Consider the following 22,732-nt stretch of genomic DNA (forward strand, 5'->3'; position numbering starts at 1 on the left):
TTAAATGTACAGTGGCTTTTAGTCAAGCCTGAAGCTAATGTTGACCAAATATAAGTTTTAAAACCTAACCAAAGAGTTCAGACTAAAAAGGTTTTCCCCTTTACATAGTCTTCACTTTCAGCCGGTTTCATTATAAAAGCTAATACCAATCTGTCAATAGTGTTAAAGCTTAAACAATTTTGATACATAAAAAAGTGTTGCATTGAGTTACTCATTTCTATATTAGATTACTCTGTAAATCATTTTATTAGGAAGGATAAAATAAGAATTACAGTGGCATTTAGTCAAGCCTGAAGCTAATGTTGTACAAATATAAGCTTGAATCACAACCCGGGAATCACTTATAGAATTATACCATTATCAAACATGCTAACTGTTGTGTAAACATTTATTAGCAAATCAATGAAATTTCTAAACCATTTATTATCAATTCATCTTCTCAACTAATATTAAGAACCCCATCTCTTTTGAGAAACGAAATAAAATTGCTTTTTTTAAATCAGTCATGTTGTAATAGGTTTTTTTATTTAATTCTCTCAGCAATCCAATTGTAACACAAGTCATTTTCACCTATAACTTCCCTCAAACTGGCTTATTCACAGACTAACAACATTAATATCCGCAATGTTCAATAATTAGTGATGTGCTTAATGAAGGAAGAAACAGCACTTATCATGTTCAAATTTGCCAGCAAGTGGCTGTTTATTGATAATTTTTAAAGCTTTTCAGGTTCAGGTGCCATGTTGTCATGGTAACCAAATGAAGCATTTTAATGTTGCTGCAATTTCATTTTGAATTGCTTATGTAGAGGACAAAACACGACTTAACTCATTAGTACAAGTTAAAACCATTACACTATTAAAAACACGGAAGTGAAATGGAGAACGCAAGACACTAGGAATTGATTCAATCAAAGTTCTATTACGTTTGGCTAAAATGGCGAGAGTTTGATCTTTTCTCCCTCGTAGATGTACTGAAAACTTTTAAGTAGAATCAAACAATGGTAATCGGTAATAACATGATCGTCAATTAAGTTAAGACGAACAATTGTTAAGGAAAGATCCTATTGATTTTCTTTAAAAGATTAACACGGAAAAAACACATCAACACCTTCGCATTCCCTTTAAACAATCTCCTTTTCTTACTGACTGGCATTGTGATGTATAATCAGTTTATATGATATCTTTGGAGGAGAAGAAATAAAATAATTAAACGTCAATGTATTTAATTTACACTTCTCAGTCTTCAGAGATAAGATGGTGACATATAATGAACCAGTGTTTGTTCAACAAATATTGAAGAAATCTTATTACAAATCAAGTTCTTTAATCATGTAGCATGGACTTACTGAACAGTTAAATGTTTAAGGTATCACTTCCTTTGGAACAAATATTCCAGCAAAAATAAACACTGTACAATTTCTCTATTGAAAAAAAATATTCATGACATTTCTTTTATAGTAAATGCATCATGTTTTGAATTAAACTGTCTTATTACATTGGTTGCAATGAATTACATTGATTTCCCAGTTAGATAAAACCGATAATTTCACATGTGAAATAAACGTGGTTATTTCACTCTCTGACGTCATACAACAATAGGCGTTGTCAAGACGTTGATAACGTCGGATCAAAACAAATTAGGAATGCGTAGGAAAAACATAGTTTCTTACATTTTCTTCATTAATTTCATAAAAAAAAGACATTTGACAATGTAATAAGAAGTATAACTAATCGCCGTATTTGAATATCAAAAATAAAACAACTTGTGACCGAACGCCGCTATGGATTAAACTCGTGCTGCGCACTCGTTTAATCCATGCGTCGTTCGGTCACGCGTTGTCTTATTTTTGATATTCAAATACGGCGATTAGTTATACTATAATTCTGTAAATATAAGCTGAAGCTCAACTTTCATCATAAGTTGTAAATATACTTTAAAATAAACTGAATGTATTTCTCATAAGGTCCTTCAGAGGAACCCAGTCTTTTGCCTACAACTGCTACTGCAGGTGTAAAAGAGTTGTTTACTTATAAATAGAACCTAGATGTTGACTTATTTCTGTCCAGCTTTCTTATAAAGTATTGACTTTTATACTCCAAACAAGCCAAAAACAGAGTTTTAAAAGTGAACTTATGATTTAAGCATTTTTAGGCCTAGAAAAACTGAGCGCAAGGTCAGACAAACTTAAGTGTTTAATCATTACAGAACTTGTTTCTGCAAAATGATATTGCACTTCATTCTATTTATATTATCAATATTTTATAAATTTATATTGTTTTATAAAAACCCATGGAAATGGGCCTATTTTCATGAAGTTGAAGTTGAAAATAGAAATTAATGCTAATTTTAAAAGATGCCATTAAAGTTACCAGTATGCAGATTTCAACAAAGTCATAGTTCCTATATAGTTGTTGTTTTAACAATGATACATTATCATAATGGTCATTAAAAACTAATTTGAAATTGAAGCAATATAGGGCCATATTGGTCTCTCCCCTACCCCCTTTGGACAGGAATACATGTCCTACAAAAAAGTCTGGTGAAAAACAAGGTTGATAAAAATTACGATAAAAAGCAAGAAGTTTATTGAAACAAGCATTTTTCTTAAAACAAATCTAGTTTGGTGAAAGTTAAACAATAAATGGAAGAACACTGAACAATATAACCATTGGCCTTGTCATCAATCACAGAATATTTATCAAATAGTACAGTAAGCAGAAAAATGTCTTTGTAACAAAAATACACAAAAATAACATAAAGTTGCAATAAGAAAACAAACAAGCACAAATACCCATATTGTATTCAGTACAATGAAACGTGATGTTTTTGTTGAAAGAAGTCATAAAAGGTTAGCTAGTATTTTATTTATAGTTAATCCTGCCATTAAACAACTGGAGTGTCATTCATTTGGAAATAGGCTTTCGGAAATAACATCATTTCCCAAAGAGTTGAAATAAAAATCAATTCTTTTATTGGTGTTTTTAGGGATATTAAAATTGAACATTAAAGGGCAGAATTCCCAACTACTGATCCGCTAGATATAAATTATTATTTATCACCCTACGCTAATCAAAACACATCTTAATTTTATTTTCCCAGAGGAGTATATGTAAATGACAAGTTTCATAAAGCAATCATTTATTGATCATAGCAATAGTTTATGGCTAATTTGATTACCCAACCTTGACAAGATTAAAATCCCTACATTATCTGTACAAAATTTTTCCTTTTCACGACCCATCAATTAATAACGTTTGCTTGATAACTACCTTCAATCCAAACAAATCATTACATTTATTTACAATCGGAATATATTTAGATTTTTACCCACTGTTGTTTGGATATTTGAGCTTTAAATCAAATTTTTTTTTATTGAATAACAATAAACAGACTCAATAAAATATGCTTTTGTTACCGTACTGAATGCGACATTAAGATCGGCAATATTATTGAGCAATACAAAGTGAGAAAAATCTTTTGTTGGCTTGTTATTTGATAATATTTAGATAGGAAGCTACTAGGTTAAAATAAATCAATATGATAATCTAACAGAGGGTAATTATTTGAAGATAATGTGTTATTGCCTTGGGGCATCAAGGAAATTTACTGCCACTAGTTTCAATGTGATTAAGACATGCTAAGGTCAGAGGTTGTGTGTGCTTGTCAGAATAAGGATGGGGTCGAGGTGCCAATTATTGATTGGAAAAATAAATTCCATCTATCTTTTATTCCACATGGGAAAGTATAAACACACTGTTTGTCAAAATTACTGATGATTCTTTTGTCATAACTTGATGACAGGAAATCAATTGGTCAAGGGGAGAAAACTGTTGCTTAAATCTAATTTTAATGTCATTAAAAATATTTAGAAAAGCATAAATAGATTGATTGAAATTACCATGAACCAGATGCTCCGTAGGGTGCAGCTTTATACCACCGTAGGGGTCGAAACCTGATCACTTGGTGCAAGTATGGACACAACGTTTAAGCTTGATACAGCTCTGAATTTGGACTGTGATTAAATAGTTGACACATTATAGGTTTCTGACACAGAATAAAAGTGGTCTAATGAACTTAAAATATTTTATTTTTTTTGCTATTGAGCAATACACTATGGTGTTAAATATTAATCCCCTCAAAAAAAAAATTCATTGGATTACCTCCCCTTCACTGCTTTTAAATTTTCTAGCTGCTTTAAGATTTGAACCATAATCCCACCCCCCCCCCCCCCCCTAAACCATCCCTTTGTAGTATGGAAAATATTTTGTAGATTCTTGTACAACACAGTTTGACCTCCAAAACTGTGTCTCAGATTTCTAAAAACATCAATAGAACAAATTTTATACCCAATTGAATTTAGAGGTCTCTTATGAATTGATGTTGCAAACTTCATTGAAGATTTATGAGAGAATGAAATGCAATAGGAAAAATCTGAGACACTGTTTTGGAGGTAAAACTGTGTTGTGCAAGAATCTATAAAATATTTTGGGATGCTATGAATAACAAAGAAGCTAAATTCATTCAAGTATGGACATCACAATATGGCAACTTATTACATAACAATTAATTATGTAATAATTATGTCATAATGAAATTATCACAATTTGAAAGATTAATCTTTCTTCTTTCTTTTGGTACCTCATTTATAAAATTTAAAGAAAGATGAGTGGAACTACATCAGTTTAAAGATGTCTGATTGGGGATGAAAAATCTTTGTATTGTGCTACCTTAACATTAATTATGACTTAGAAGCAAAGTTTGATCACAAAAAGTAGTCATTCATTTCGACCGATCCTTATTTCAGAGTATCATTACCATGTACTACTCATTTATATATTAGTGAATTTAGTCCTATCCACATACACCATTTGGTCATTTCCAAATATGAACAGATAATAAAACACATTGAATTTAAAGTTATAATGCTTCTGCTTCATAACTCAATAGAAAGAATGTGTCCATATAACATGGATGCCCAACTTGCAGTATTATTTTTTAAGTTCAGTGAACTGTGAAATTAAGGTCAAAAATCTAATTTGGCATTATTTTCAGGATGAGAATATCAACCTCCTACAAAGACTCAAACAAAACAAAATATTAATGTATGTGAACAGTAAGAAAATTATTGTAAAAGTATAAAACAAATTATAAACCTTCAGCACTAGCTATAGAGATCTTAACATATCCAACCTTGAAAAGTAGAGTGGTTGTTCTATTCATTCACACCCACCCATCCCACAAAAATAACTTTGACTTTGACAACCTCAACCATAGAACAATGTGATTCAAAAATCTATTTCAAAATTAGCCACCCACTTTTACAGATTTTTTTTAACTTTTAAAAGTACTGTTGTTATAGCTGATCTTCTGAAAAGCTTTGATTTTAACCCATGAAATTCTATAAAATTTAAATCATTATAATTACTTTTTTTTCTAAGTTCAAGAATCGATACTTGCATACATAACCTTTTAAACCTCTAATTATTTAATAAGGAACATTTAAAATATTAGCAGACATTCAAGGCTCAGCTAGCAATATCTCTTTTTATTCATAATGAGAAGAAATTAATAACCTTTTATCCAAATAACCTTCATTGTATAACTAAACAACATAATTCCTTTTAACATATAAGTAAGGTCATAATTGGTGTAAAAGGGAGTCATAAATCAAATTATCATTTAATAGTAGAACATTTTATGATCAAAGGGCAGTAACTCAAATCTGAACTGGTAACAGACAAAGATGTATGTTCAAACTTGCATGCCTCTTTTTCGACATTGCTTTGGTTAAATACTGTCATATTGACAGCACTTAAACTTTAGGAAATATATAGCTATATAAATTATTGTAATTATTACATTAAATTTTCATCTAATCAGTTTGTAATAAATGTATATTTCTTTCTTATATTTCTTAACCAATGCACAATAAATACAAATAAAAGAGAGGGAGAGACTAAAACTACATTGTTTTAATTTTTTCTTTGTACTAGAAGGAAAGATTAAATCATAAAGCTTTATTCATGAGCTGTCAACAATCAACAGTGAAAAACAAAACCAAAAACAAATTATTCTCAATTATTCTTTCAACTAATATCTTTAAAATAAACAGATATCAATAATGTTACAAATTGATTACCCCGATATTAACAAATGAAATTGGAGAGAAAAACACAATTATCATATAGGTTGGTTACATTTAAACAACAAAAAATGTTAATAAAACCTTCCTGATTTGAGGTCAAAACACATGATAAAAAATTCCCAAACTACTTATCAGATTTTCACCATTTATCATCATGTGCAGAGATTCTCATAAGGTGCTAGAATATTTCATTAATTTCTAGTCAGCAGTATACATAATTATTTACTTTTCATAGATGTATATCATAAATTGAACTGATAAGGCAGTATTTAAGGTAGACAGACAATATCAAAGCCTGGCATCCTCCTTCTTGATTTATTGAAAGTGCTTGTAATAATCACTGAAGTGTAAAAATTGCTTTGATTTATCAGTGGGAAGTTAAAATATTGCCTTGTATAAGCATTGGTTTTAGTTGATACAACTACAATTCTGGACAAAGGAAGATAACTTCAATTTTTGAAGATGACTTTAACAATGACATCATTGATATTTTTAAAACAGATATTAGATTGCTGCAGCTTGCAAAAGTTGTTATTTTCTTGACAAGTTCAACATCATTTTGTGACTTGAATGTATGAGTGTTTATTTCATAAATAAATTTCTGCAAATGTTCATGAATGGGATGTATAGAATGTTTTGATCAATGCACTATATTTTGTGTATCTCAAAGAGAGTGATAAACCTTGAAAGATATATAGATATCAAGTCGGTACCATCGGATTTTAATTGCATTCATGCAATCTTTATTCAAATAGGTAATATCATTGAGACTCATCCTGATAAGGCAAAACATTATGGTACCTTTTCATCAGGAATCTGCTTCAACTAAATATCTGTTAAAATTCATGTCATCTCGTAATGCTTAAATCCAATTTAGCTTGCAATTTTCATCAGGACTGAAGAAAAAGTTCAGCTAGTTGGATTTCAAATTATTTACAGTTTCTGTGCACTGACTTTGGATGCAAAAAACACATCACTTTCAAAACAGCTTGCATCTGCATCTATTTTCTTAAAATATTTTATGCAATTTTGTAAATGGTAACTGGATCAAAAACTCCAATCATGGGTATGCATCAATCTTGCCAACAAAATGACATTTCAAGGGAAATATGCTCAAATTTGTCATTTAAGGGCAATAACTCTAACTCTAACACAAATGTACATACATGTATGCAAATCATAGCCTTAGGTCAGACTTTTTATTTTATCTGTTTAACAAGAAAATTTGTAAAAAATTAGGGTCGAGGGGGCGAAATAAAAAAAAAAATAAAAGTGCAAAATTAGTCCAGTCGACACTAAAAATAAAAATAAAACCATTACAAGTGACTTTTTTTTTTTTTTTTTTTTTTTTAGAATTTATCAAAATACAAGAACAATGAAACGAGAATAGACCAGTATATTAACCCAGAGAAATATAAATACATATAGTTTATATATGTCTCTGGTTAACCCTTCTATTAATATAAACATAAAAACTATGTTTTGATTCTGTATTTCCACTAATATAGATTCATGGCACCACTCAAATATATCAACCTCGCTGCATATACACTATATATGTATATACCAGTCACCCAGTCAGGAACCTCTTAGTGTATGCAGAGACATATATATACACATGTGTATATATGTGTCTGGTGTAATAGTCTCAGAGTTAAGCAACTTTAACCTATTAATTGAAACAATGCTTATACATGGAAACATATATACATTAATCAAGAAGATCTAACCAAAAGTATGTTAATGCGTGTGGAATGCGTAATTTTCCCTTTTGGGATCAATTTTTGTCTGTCAGCAGTGCCATTTATGCGTCTGTAGTCATTATCTCAAGAATCCGGATTTCGGTCATAGCTGGTCCGTTTCCGATGAAATCCCGATTCCGATCCGTAGTTCTACAAATTTAAATGTCGGACAAAGAAAAATTTACAAAAATAAACGATGTTTGATACGCTATTTGGAAAGGAATATGACGTTTCTAATGCAATACATGGATGACAAGTTTACTTTAGGCTAATTTCATCAAGTTCTGATGAAGTAATAACTGATTTTGCCGAAAGTTAGAATGATTTGATGTACGCTCTCGTGTAACAACTAAACAAGTATGAAAAGCATGCCACCAGCTTAAAAATCTTTTAAAAGAAAATATATCGTTTATGCCTTGAATTTCTTTACTTTTAAATGAAAATAACTGTTTCATTGACTTGGTAAAAATTAAATATTACCGATAACGAAATTGACTGAAAGCGAGTATCGTGAACAACACATTTTATTTTTTTCTGAGGATTTCGTAACAGTCGGCGGGAAAAATAATAATAAAAGTAAGAAGCACTACTTTTATTTTTATTCTAAAATCGGGAAAGGTGGAGTCGGCGGATCTCGTTAAACAGATAATAAAAAAAGTCTGGCCTTATAAGCATCTGACTTAAATATATTCTTATCCATCCATTACCACTCAAATATCTAATATGTTAAATATTTTTCTTGAAATAAATTGTATACCTTTAAATGCCATTAAAATTCTAACTAAGACATGAAATTCAGAAGAAGAAAAAATGTTCTGCACTAAAACATGTTAAATTGACAATGTTAACAATATCATGTTTGAGAGATTTTTTAGTTAATATGACTCAATCTTTGTGGAATTTGGTAGTACAAAAAAGCATGATAAGAAGGTCACATGACCACTAAACCCAAAATGTAAAATGAGCAGTCATGATTCACTCATGTGGAAATTTGTACATTTACAAAATGCTACAATTATTCTTTTTTTCTGAATGGGTATTGAGCATATTCTGTTGTTTAGTCCTTATTTTTATGTAACAAACTATCAATTTAAGCACAAAATAGGTCATACTTAAAAATGTGAACAGAAAACCTGAAGAAAATGTGTGACTAATTACTGTATTTGTGGCATGTGTTATGTCATACACTTTTTTACCTATTATATATAGCACCTATTATATACAACTGTAGATCAAGATGATTATCTTATTAATAAAAGGGCTCATACATGTCATATATATGCATGACCCAACTACAGTACTTTCTTTATAATTGGCCCGGTAGTCTTTCAGAATTGCTGAAATATAAATTAAATTGTTTCTATCCTATTTACCTGTTACATCTTCTGAGTCTTCCTGAAATGATTCTCTAGTATCTTCTCTCTGTTCTTGTTCCGTTATTTTGTTGGAATCCTGATAAAACAAAAAAGAAGTTTAAATCATTGATTAAGTAGATTTTTTTTTTAATTTGACAACCAAATGGAGACATGGTTATTTTCAACACTGGATAAGCCCTGTCATTTATCAACAAATAATCAATCAAATACAATACAATACAAGTTGATGGTTAAAAATAACTTGTGTGAGTTTAGAGTGAATTAAAGTGAACTGCTGAACATTCAGTTGTAAATTACAAGTACAATGTAGTATAAATATATATGAGCCCTGCTTTGTACGAGACTAGGCCTTCCACAATTAGTAAAACCAAAACGGCATAGTAATCTATATTAAGTGTATGCGTCAGACACACATACATGTACATGTAAACCCCAAATATGTTGTGTATGCATTTTTTCATAGTTTCTGTTTACATGGATTTGATTTACTAACAACTATTTAGATTAAGAAGAATTAAGAGCTTAACAATAACATATATATTGTACAAACATGTGTTGATAGAGACTGTAAAAGTATATATGCTGCCTTCTAGTGAAGTTCTACTTTTGGTTATTTGTGTTGAAAATGCATATACGTGTCCAATATATTTTTTTATTTGGCATGATATGAAACAAACAGATTGAAAGACTTATTTTTAAAATACCTCATCCCCACTGTAATCATCCTCTCTGTTTTCTCCAGTATCTGCTTGTGATGTGGTCCAGTTAAATTTCCTTAGCTCATAAGGCACACCCATTCTTTCATATTCAGCATTCTGGTGATTCAAACCGAGAGCACATGCTTTGCACACCCCTACAGTATAACCATCCTCTATTGTTGGAGCTGTATTGGATGGCTTGATATCTTTGAGAAAAGGAAATGTTTTACAACTGAGAAGCTGTATGTTCTTATGTTTCATCCACTTTGAACATAAGCAACAAACAAAATCAGGCAAATTGTATTTCCTAAGCCATCTGTTTGAATCTCCAGTTTTGTTTTCCTCATAGTCATTCCATTGTTGGATTAAAATATGAAAGCAAACATCACAGGAAATAACAGTTCCATCTTCTGTCATTGGCTCACCTTTTGGTGCTGGTTCCCTGTTGGCTAAAAATGGAAAAAATGGAACAGTTTGATTGTTCAATGTTTTAGCTTCATGTCGTGTAGGATATGAGCACAACACATGGGCTTTGGATAAGCGACATTTTTCTCCACATAAAAAACATATTTTCTTTGGGATAGTTGTTGCCTGCTGTAATGGATGAGGTACTGTTTTCGCAATTGTTTCTATTGCTGGACTTTTGTTTGCCCTAAATGGAGACTTGGATTTTGGTATTAGGACATCATCTTGAGCAGAAGACCCAGACGAAGCAATTGCTAACAATCCTTGAGATGCCAACAAAGTGTTTGTGTCTTCAGAAGTGTTTTCAGAGATTTGAATATTTAATGGTTTGATTAAGTCTGGTTTTGGTGATTTTGTCTCTCTTGCAGTAGTAATTTTCTGCACAGGTTCTTCCTTCATTTGCTTCATTCTGAAAGAACTGTCAAGCATATCAGTTTTCGATCCAAGAAAGGATAATGTATATTGTCTCTGTGTAAGTGGTATTCTTTCCATTTCTTGAAGTTGCCACTGCTTATACAAAGCTTCATAACAATTTCTACAAGCCAGAACAGAACCATCTGATCTCAGGGGCTCAGCACCTGCAGGTCTACTCAATTCTCTGACAAATGGGAAAAATAAAGTCCCCATTGATGGTTCATTTGATGGAGCAGTGAAAAGGGATCTAATCAAGTCTGCTGCATAAACATTTCCACATATGTAACAAACATGTTCAAGCTTTTCCGGAGAAAGATCGTCTTGTTGCATTTGTATTCCAGGTAGTGTCGCTGCACTTGCTCTCAACATTTTAAGTTCTTGATTTTCATATACTTTATAGTTTCTGTGCTGGGCAGGTATACCAGACATTTCATATGCTTGCCATTGTTGAAACAATGAATTTTTACAAGGCACACAAACTCTTGCTTGTCCTAATTCATTCAAAGGCACTGCCCCTGGAATACAAGGTAGGCTTTGTATAACAGGGAAATATGGTTCACTGTTAGATCGTCTAACAGAATTCACTATTTTACATTCAATCGAATTTGTCTGATGTGCACATAGGTAACAAAGAAAAGTAGGGTTTTTATTAAAGTCTTTCGAGTTCTCATTTTTCTTAGTAACCGACAAATCAAGAACTCCATCACTCAAACCACTTTGGCCCTGGGAGGTCATTTGATTTCTGTTGTTTGAATTATACAAAGGCACATTCATTGTAGGTTGTAAACTTGGGGTTGGTTTTTGTTGTGGAGTTGAGGTGCTGTGTCTCTTTTCTTTTGGAACTTCTGCAGATCTTCTTTCATGTCTAATTGTAGATGACACTTCTCTCATTCCACTTTCTCTCCCAATATCTATAGGAGATGTTCTACCATCAAAGGCACCTGGCTGATACTGAAGACCCATTATCTGAGCTATATATTCACCCTGCAACCTCATTTCTGCACCAGTAAAATGACCATTATCTGCTCGTTTCAACCAATACAATCTTTTAATTGCTGGTGTATGAGAACGCTCATATGCTTCCCATTGTTGACATAAGAAAGCAGTACAAACCCTGCAACTGTCAACGATCCCATCTTTGCTTGGAAGGCTTGAACCTTTTGGAGGATCATGGTGTTCCAGAAAAGGAAAATATGGTTCATTGTCACAAGGTTTTATACGAAGTTTATTCTCTGCACCTCTACTCCCACAAACAAAGCATATGTTTCTGGTCATTTTTATTATGATAAGTTCAGCTGTCAGTTGAAAAAACAATGTCACAATATTTTGTTTATAACTTTTGTAAAAGTTGTCACTTTTTGTAGCGAGACATGTTCCTGTTTTACAGTAACTATAACGGGACAATAACTTTAAACTTATATTCTGCTTGTGTTTCAATTATGTTATTGTTATTCATAAAGCTTAAAATTAGTGTGCATTGTAGTTTGAATTGTTTTTGTGAACAAAGGCAATCTGCTGGAGGGAACTGCAAACATTTTAGCCGCCATTGTCAAAACATCTGTCTTACCCAGAATGCCGTGGTTATAGGGTCTAACTGAAAACCTAACCACCACGGTCTATCAATTACAAGCGCTTTGAGAGGGATAGGTTTTTAAAGCTATAAAATCTTTACCATGTTTACGGTATACCTAATTAAGATATTTCATAGTTGCACCGGTACTTAATATTACACAGTACAAGAGGAAGACATTAGCTGTTATTAACATTAGGCCGTAGCATCCATTGAGGCAAGTGAGGCAAATGCCTCACTAAAAAGGTATTGATGTTTAAAAAAAAAAAATTTATATATCCAAATAATGAGCGATGACCAAAACTAATCCTAAAAGACGACGGGTACGTCATTTGACTGTAATCATCGTATATAGCCCGGTAAATTAATTGATTCTGAATATCCCGAAAATTCTAATCTATCATGAGTGTCTCTTTGTATACGATTTTTAGATGACGAATCAGATGAAATCCGAGAAGAATTTATAGGATTTGTAGAACTTGCGGCTTTCGATGCTAGATCAATGTTTGAAACAATCATATCTTTTATGCAATCGTGCCATCTTGACATAGCAAAATTAAGAGGCCAGGGCTATGACGGAGCTAGTGTTATGAGCGGTCACAATGATGTCCAAGGCGTTCAGGCGCACGTCAAAGAAGTTTGTCTTAGGGCATCATACGTCCATTGTCGATCACACAACTTAAATTTAGTTATTACCCAAAGCTGCAAATCGGTAAACCCCATTAGAAATTTATTTGACAGCGTTGTTCAACTCACATTCTTTTTATCCGCCTCAGCAAGTCGTAAGAATATATTAAAGGGAGAGTTAGGAGAACATTTTGATGAGACAATATTAGAAGCCATCGTAGAAGAAGATGAGGAGGATGAAATTGAAGATAAAAGTGCTGAACTATTAGTAAAGTCTAAGAAAAAATTAATTCAGCCGATAAGCGAAACTCGTTGGAGCGCTCATGTGGATACTTTGACTAACCTAATTACTAACTACAGTTCTATTCAAAATGCAGTCTCAAAGATAGAAAATAAAAGTTCAGGGGAAGCTAAATCCAAAGCAGGTGTACATAGGCGACTCCTAAATGATCCAGAGTTTATTGTGGCGTTGCGCGTAACGCAATTTGTTCTGTCGGCTACTTCAATTTTTTAACGAAATCTCTTCAAAATAAAGATTGTGATATGGTTCTTGCATATGACTATATGCAGCTAATACATTAAAGACCTTAAGACAGTTGAGAACAGATGAACACTTAAAGAAAAAGGAAAATATATAAGAGAGCACAGGCAATTGCTGCTAAGCAGGAGATTCCACTTGCTCCCAGGCGCAGAACAGGCAGACAGGTCCATAGAGATGACCCAACTGTTGATTCAGCCGAACAATTGTGGAGGACAACTATCTACTTTGCGTTCTTATACCATGTTTGTACCGAGATGGAGAGACGTTTTCCACATGACCAACGTCAGATGATGTTAGGCCAAAACTTGGTTCCATCAAAATTGGCAAATCATAATAATACCATACAAGACGAATTGCTTCAAGTTTATTCCCCGCCCGATCTGCCAGATGTAAATACATGGGAACAAGAAGTGACAAGGTGAAAGGTTAAATTTTCTGACATCCCTAAGGCCAAATTACCAGGTGCACTCAAATTTTCTTTGAAACAGGCACATCAGGACTTTTATCCAAATATCAGATGGATATTTGTGCTACTGTTGACAATGCCTGTCACCAGCGTTTGTTGTGAAAGATCCTTTTCAGGACTTCGTAGACTGAAAACGTGGGAAAGATCCACAATGGGTGAGGAACGCCTTTGTGGACTGGCAATGCTTCACACTCACAGGGACAAGGATGTTTCACGGGAGGATATTCTATTAAGATTCGATAGAACTGGACACAGACGGATTGGAAAGCTGACATTTGACTAGAAGATTTCACTTAAATGAAATATTTGCCCTTATAAATGTGTGAAATTTTGATTTTTGGAAGACCACAAGTCTTGTCTTTATTTTATTTATCTTTTTTCTCTGACAGATTTTCTATTTGCCATTATCGCCGATAATATCTACATATGACAAAAATGCACATAACCGCGCATTTGTAAACAGTACCACATTTATAATTTACCAGATAAAGAGGTTCCAATTTATTCATTTTACACATAAGTAACCATATCTCCTCCCCCCTCAAGAAAAAAAATGTTTTATCTCTTTTATGGCACATGAAACCCATATGATCGGTATCACTAATATAGGCCCAGGAAACGCCCAGATAGCAGGATTTTGCACCATTTACCCCAGAGCTTAAAGGGGGCCTTGAGCGCCCCCAGACCCCCTGCCAATTGTTTTCGCCTCGCTCCGCTCGGCGAAAGGATCTTGCCTCACTATTTAAAAGACCCCTAGCTACGGCCTTGGCCCAGCTATGACATGATTTGAATACCTTCTATAGATAGTTCTAAGAGATTCCCTGTAGTTTGCAGCATACGTCACAATGTGCTTGTCTGTCATTTTTATATGATATCTGCTCCATTATAACATTTTTCAAATACGAGATCTAAAATGTAAAATCTATTATTGAACTTAATAGATAACACAAAAAGTATGCCAATTAACGTTAACACCATACGCTGTTGAGTATTTATTACAAAAAACTACGGCATTTGTTTTAATTCATTGCTCTGTCATATAATGTGTAAAATTAATTAACAAAAATGCAAGTGACAATAAAAACAGTTCCTGCCGGTCAGTATATAAAAAAAGGTGTGGTATGATTTCCAATGAGACAACTCTCCACAGAAGACCAAAATAACACAGAAATTAAAAACTATAGGTCACCGTACGGCCTTCAACAATGAGCAAAGCCCATACCGCATAGTCAGCTATAACAGGCCCCGAAATGACAATGTAAATCAATTCAATCAAGAAAACTAACGGCCTAATTTATGTGCAAAAATTGAACGAACAACAAATATGTAACACATAAACAATCGACAACCATTGAATTACAGGTTCCTGACTTGGGACAGGCACATAAATACAGAATGTGGCGGGGTTAAACATGTTAGCGGGATCCCAACCCTCCCTCTAACCTGGGACAGTGGTCATAACAGTACAACATAAGAATTTATAAAGTACATCGGATGACCTCCCCTACCCCGTACCGGCTATTGAAGATATTCGAATGATAATGACATCTTTATTTAACATACATAGCAAATTCTTCTTGAATTATATACCATTACACGTCATGTAAGCACAAGAGAGTTGATTGACTTCTGAAACGAATCAAACAGGGAAACCGACGTGTTGAGTTTTGACAAACTATAAACAAAATCAACTACGACAGACAACACACAATGATAATTATGCACTGAATTACAGACAACACACAATGATAACTATGCACCGAATTACAGACAACACACAATGATAACTATGCACCGAATTGCAGACAACACACAATGATAACTATGCACCGAATTGCAGACAACACACAATGATAACTATGCACCGAATTACAGACAACACACAATGATAACTATGCACCGAATTACAGACAACACACAATGATAACTATGCACCGAATTGCAGACAACACACAATGATAACTATGCACCGAATTGCAGACAACACACAATGATAATTATGAACCGAATTACAGACAACACACAATGATAATTATGAACCGAATTACAGACAACACACAATGATAACTATGCACCGAATTACAGACAACACACAATGATAACTATGCACCGAATTACAGACAACACACAATGATGACTATGCACCGAATTGCAGACAACACACAATGATAATTATGAACCGAATTACAGACAACACACAATGATAACTATGCACCGAATTACAGACAACACACATTGATAATTATGAACCGAATTACAGACTACACACAATGATAACTATGCACCGAATTACAGACAACACACAATGATAATTATGAACCGAATTACAGACAACACACAATGATAACTATGCACCGAATTACAGACAACACACATTGATAATTATGAACCGAATTACAGACTACACACAATGATAACTATGCACCGAATTATAGAATTCTGGCATGGAACAAGCAAATAGAAAATGTGGAAGGGATTTGGAAAAAAATATGAGCACTCATCCCTAATCTACTCTGGGCAAAAAATATGTAAATGGTTTGATTAATTTGATGGCAAGAAGCACATAAAACATGAATTAATATGAAGATAAAAGACTCAAATTACCACTAATGAATACTAGTAAGTCATGTTCTTAAAAACACAAGCATACACAAGCATACATAAGCTCCAAACCAACGGATTTAGAGTAAAGATGTCATAAAGCGCGACCTTGTGCACAAGAATTTTACAACTTTTAATCTATAGTTACACCAGGTCGAATATATATATATATCAGCTCTATATCAATGTATCGAAGACAAAATCAATGTTGATAACGATACAAACAATATTCGAAGATTCTACAGTGTGAAATTGATGATCTTTAACATTTGTGTTTATTCAAATGATCAATGAGTTTACATGGGTCGTATCCAATGTTAGGCTCTCTATAAACAACATCACCGTAAAAATTACGATCTGAAATCCCATTTGAAATAAGAATTCTACAGTTTCATTCTTTAAAAAAAACCAATCTTTGTACCTATCAAATTTAGTGCGGGACACCATAAAACTTGAGGGGAAGATGCTTTAAGCCAGACCTAAGTTATTTTTCTTGTTTGCATCTTGCCATCCTATACCAATATGGAATGATAAATTCGTCAATTTGATAAAAACAGTAAATTTCCCATATATATATTAGATAAGTACAATTGTTTTCTTTTATTATTTGGTCTATAAAGTGCTGATGATATTATGAACTGTAAGAAAATTGGGAAAGGACTGATAATGAACGACCTTTTAAGGTCATCGTAAGAAAAATAGTGACATTACATTTATACTCGGCTTAATACTATTTTGAACGTCATTTCCTCATTTTCTTTGTTTTAAATCTTAATCTATCCTTAGAATGTCATTTCCCAAAATAATGACGCATGTAAAAGCTCTGCTTCAAAATGTTTCAAGTATCCTGAGTCGGCGCCATGAAGGGATCTATCATCATGTGACGATGGCTTAGTTGGTAAACATACCGCAAGTATATACATTTATTCGTGAAGGTGGATTTGGTTGAAAAAGAGAATAATAGAGAAAAATGCAAAATTAATGAGTAAAAGAAATAAAGAATCGAAAAATAATAGAGAAAAATAGACCAAACACAAATAAAGAGTAGAGAATAATCATTGGCCAAACAAAACAGAATAGAGAATAACCTGAATGGTCCAAAACAACCAAAATGGCATGTCCCTAGACAGCCTGTTCAACATTCATACTCTCAAATATCGTAAAAAAATGTAGAAATAAATATTAATTTTACTTAATATAAGTTCTTTATTAATTCAAAAGTATGTTGAGAGCCAACATATTTTAATCAACAGCTTTTAACATAGGATTTTTTATTTTAGAAGGTGTGTCCCTAACACAATGTCCACTACGAAACGAAGTCATTAAAACTTGCTTATAAACAGTTTTATAAAATCAATGTAATTTTTTGTTTGCAAGAGATATAAACATTAGGGTCTTACAAAAGAAGTGATGCTTTTATAACGGCAATTAAACTGTTGGTAAGAAAAATTGAGCACATCAAATGGACCAGAGTGATACGATTTTTGTAAATGTCCACTACGAAACGGGTCAAATCTCCTTCAGTAACTGATTTTAAAATTATGAAAAAAATATCAGTGTACAGCTTAATAACGATTTGATGAATACAGTCAGTCTTGTTACTAGTGCAATATTGGGGTTGTGAGAAAAAAATAAAACATGTGAATACGTCCCCTACGAAACGGTCCCCTACGAAACAAGTTTGGGAGAAAAACGTTTCGTAGTGGACACTACCACTACCATGCAATCTTTTTTTACTCTTTTTTCAATTATATTCGTGCAAAGCAAATAACTAAGGTTAGTAACATGTAAGTTTTATTATGTTTTTATTAACATAGAATAGGGTTGATGTCAACTACGAAACTTTCAATCTAATTAAAATATAGATCTCCGATTTCGTTATACTACGTTACTACATATGTAGTAACGTAGTATAACGAAATCGGAGATCTATCATATGTAGTAACGTAGTATAACGAAATCGGAGATCTATATTTTAATTAGATTGCGAAACTTTTTGTCCACTACTAAACGGTTTTGTCAAATACGAAACGCATCAAAATGTCCACTACGTAACATGAGTTTTACCTTCATATGTGAAGTACTGTCTAATCTTTATCGATAAAAAATGGTTCTCCAATTCAGAAAAAAATGAGATTTTCTAGTATATAAAGTAAACAAACTGGAATGTCTATAGGAAACATTTAAAATTGCAAAAATATGTGTGTTTAGAAGCAGTTTCGTTTTTGTCCCCTACGAAACAGTACACACATTATGGAAATAATATAATTTTAAAGAGTATTTAAGATTGCACTTTTTGTTTACAAACAAGTCTATAATAGAGGTATTCAAAATAACTCTTGAAAATAAATTTTAGACTAGTTGAATTTCAATTTTTTTTAGGTCTGAAAGGAACGCTTTTATTGAAAAACGCCCATATATGCAACTGGTATGACCCCTAAGATAGTAAACGTTAACATTTCAAAGAAAACAGTAGACAGAATACAAAGAGTCTCTATATATATTGAAATAATATAATCGTAGATAAACGCGAAAACTGATAATTGTCCTCAATAAGCATATAAGCATATAAGGAGGTATAATAGTTGTGGTTCTTGCGATCTAAACACCATGACATTGAGAACGCTCTGATTGGCTTATTTATTTTTCATTTTTGTTATCTATCATACGATTGGTTGTATTTGTGCATGTTTCAACCGGAAGTCTTATCTATGACTAAAATTCAGTCTGATGACGAAATCATATCCGGACTCCTTTTTTGTCGTTTTTCTCCCAAAATATCTCAAACTGAATAATCATAAGAATGGATGACAAATGCGACTATGCAAGTTACCTATAGGACACAGAGGCCTGATGATTGATTTATTGTGGAATGAAGAGAAGCGACACACAAAATGAGGTCTTCTCGTTTAATAGTATAGATAGATAGATAGATAGATAGATACACAGGGGTGCAATTATTGGTCATGTTTTATAATACATACAATCTAACCCTCTTTCATCTTGTATTACAGTATTAAAACATTTGACTTTTCTACTCTTTACACAAGTATTCCACATTCCAAACTAAAAGACAAATTGAAAGAGTTGGTATTACTTTGCTTCATAAAAAAGAATGGCCAACGTTGATACAAGTATCTTGTCTTAGGGAGGGATAAATCATACTTTGTAAAGAATCACTCTGATTCAAACAAAAAATTCTCTGAAACCGATATTATCAAGATGTTTGATTTCTTGATTGACAACACTGTAAAAATAGTGCTTAGAATTTAAACGTGTTGCCAGACTTATGTGCTTAGGAAAGTGTTTAATTTCTAAGCATTAAAAACTAAACATGTTTTGGCGCTCAGCACTTCGCACTAAACATGTTTTGGCTCTCAGCACTTTGCAATAAACATGTTGTTGTGCTAAACATGTTTAGCTACATCGTCAAGTATATGAAGCTAAACGTGTTTAAATTCTAAGCACTTTCAATATTTAGACACTTTCCTAAACACGTTTAGAATTACAACACATTTAGGCCGAAGACGGCATGCCTACCACGTGCTAATTTTTGAGCGGGAAGAAGAAACAAAGAACCCGAAGTTAAAGGCCACGCTGTTTACTTCTGATCATAACTGACAGTAACTTAACTGTTTCAGAAAGGTAAGGAGTTATAATTATACTGATTTTTATTTTGTACTACAATTTTTAAATGATTATTGACAGTTACAAGTATTATTTACGAGTACACTACCGTATAGTCAATGCAGGAGAAGAAAAAGGGGGAACCATCCCACGAAACAAGTGCTTGTAAGAGCTTTTAGTGTTCAAACTATCTTGTGTAAAGATAAGAGTTGTTTAATGTTCTATCATGCAAGCTAGCACTTATTATTTTATATATATTCTTAGAAAAGTGTTTGTGAGGACAATTTTCATTTGGTACTCCTCGGCAGATTATAATGGAACATGAAGGGAAGCGGAATCTGCCGAGTGCATCATTCGCAAAACCAGTGTCATATCGAGTTCATTGTTTTAGTAAGCAGTTCCTAAATGCACAATCAACATTTGCTCAAAATAAATAAAAAGATGCTTGTTTTTCTTCAATAGTTATAAGCAGTTGTGCTTTCTTATATTTTTATTGATATGTATTGTTTTATTCTAGATGAGAGAAGTACAGAGGAAATCATTTGTCTTGACATGCCGAAAGAGGAGATAATGCACAGTAGCTACTATATTTCTAGGTATGAATCTTAAGTGTATTTGATTTTAAAAATGTCAATATATATTTGATCAATTGAATGATATTAAGCATGAAAAGAAGTTTTATATTAAAAACATCAATTGACGTCTTCTAATGTTGTTATCTGGATCTTAAATCATGCATTTACTTTTTGGTGTTGTAGTTCGTATACTTATATTGTTAGATTAATTCTACTTAGTTGCTTATCAATATTTTTCTATCTTTCAGGCCAGTGACCAGCAGTTGGGTACTAAGAAAGGAGAAGGTCTTATTGACTTGTAAAATGAAAACAGGACATTTTCAAATTGCTTTGATTGGTCAATATTATGTATATGTACGTTGATATGAATTTATGATTTTATGAGTTTATATTTGATTGTGTTAAATGATCATTAACTGGAAATAAACAATTACATAAATTCCTTTGTTTCATATATTGTAATTTTGTTTTTAATCCTAGAATTAGTATAATAATAATTTCATTTCAAAAGTTCTAGACTGTTTAATCGGAATATTCGAAATGAAGAAAAAATGCAATAGTCGAATGTCGACAATTGAATTAAAGAAAATACTCATTCAGATTGAAAAGGTATTAGTCACAATCAATTTGATTTGGAAATTCAAGTTTCTTAGTTTGATGCGTTTGGCTCCTTTTGTGATGGTATGAAAACATGTAGTATTGAGAGCTATCATACGTTTGACAGTCAAGCCTTCCGGAATATTAGTTTATTTGGGGTCTAATGAAGTAACGGCTTATCGCACTAAAACGATAAACATGTTTCTTCACGACCCTTTATGGTCTAAACATGTTAACATTCAAAACACTTCACAGCTAAACGTGTTTCCTGACAAAACACTTCAGAACTAAACATGTTTACAGATACAACACTTTACAACTAAACATGTTTACAGTCTCAGCACTTTTCAGCAAAACGTGTTTCTAGTCTATACACTTTACATCTAAACATGTTTACAGTCTAAGCACGTTATAGCTTGACACGTTTAGGCTGTTAGCACATTAAATATTAAACATGTTTAGACTTAAAACATGTCAAAAATCGGTTTCACAAATGTGTTTAGGAAAGTGTTTAGGCTCTAAACACAATTTTTAGAGTGAACATATTTGTAACGTTCGGAGGACGTGTTTTTCAACAGACTGTCGGCATCCCAATTGGAACAAACTGTGCCCCTCTACTTGCCGACTTGTTTCTTTATTATTATGAGGCTGAATTCATGCAGGAACTTCTTAGGAAGAAAGATAAGAAGTTAGCAATATCCTTTAACTCTACTTTCCGCTATATAGATGACGTTCTTTCACTAAACAATTCAAAATTTGGTGACTATGTGGAACGCATATATCCCATCGAATTGGAGATAAAGGATACTACAGATACAGTTAAGTCGGCTTCATATCTTGACTTACATCTAGAAATTGACAATGAGGGTCGGTTAAAAACAAAACTTTACGACAAAAGAGATGATTTCAGCTTTCCAATTGTGAACTTTCCATTTCTAAGTAGCAACATTCCAGCAGCACCTGCATACGGGGTATATATCTCCCAATTGATACGATATTCCCGTGCTTGCATTTCCTATCATGATTTTCTTGATAGAGGGTTACTGCTCACAAGGAAGCTATTAAACCAAGAGTTCCAAATGGTGAAGTTGAAATCATCCCTTCGTAAATTTTACGGACGCCATCACGAGTTGGTTGACCGTTATGGAATTACCGTTTTACAAATAATATCGGATATGTTCCTTACGTCGTAACTACAATCCCCTTCCCTTTCATGAATGTGACCTACCGAATTAGACTATTTACCGGATTTGTAATCACATAAGCAACACGACGGGTGCCACAT

General features: G+C 32.8%; 1 protein-coding gene and 1 long non-coding RNA gene across 2 annotated transcripts in view; one reads left to right on the forward strand and one right to left on the reverse strand.

Moving 5' to 3' along the window:
- LOC139523711 (genetic suppressor element 1-like) overlaps window positions 1-12,420 on the reverse strand; it is a 61,707-nt gene extending 49,287 nt beyond the window's left edge. The window contains exons 1-2 of the mRNA XM_071317932.1: window positions 9,971-12,420; window positions 9,264-9,342 (exon numbers count right to left, since the gene is read on the reverse strand). Coding sequence (XP_071174033.1) covers window positions 9,264-9,342; window positions 9,971-12,118 — 2,227 coding nt within the window. The 5' untranslated portion in view covers window positions 12,119-12,420. The remainder of the gene's footprint in view (window positions 1-9,263; window positions 9,343-9,970) is intronic.
- A 7,554-nt stretch (window positions 12,421-19,974) lies between these two features.
- On the forward strand, window positions 19,975-21,254 carry LOC139523712 (uncharacterized). Its single transcript, XR_011664673.1, has 3 exons — window positions 19,975-20,293; window positions 20,793-20,871; window positions 21,099-21,254. It is a non-coding gene; the product is annotated as an uncharacterized lncRNA (long non-coding RNA).
- Window positions 21,255-22,732: the final 1,478 nt, after the last annotated feature.

Source organism: Mytilus edulis, chromosome 5, assembly GCF_963676685.1.
Source record: "Mytilus edulis chromosome 5, xbMytEdul2.2, whole genome shotgun sequence".
Classification (NCBI taxonomy): domain Eukaryota; kingdom Metazoa; phylum Mollusca; class Bivalvia; order Mytilida; family Mytilidae; genus Mytilus; species Mytilus edulis.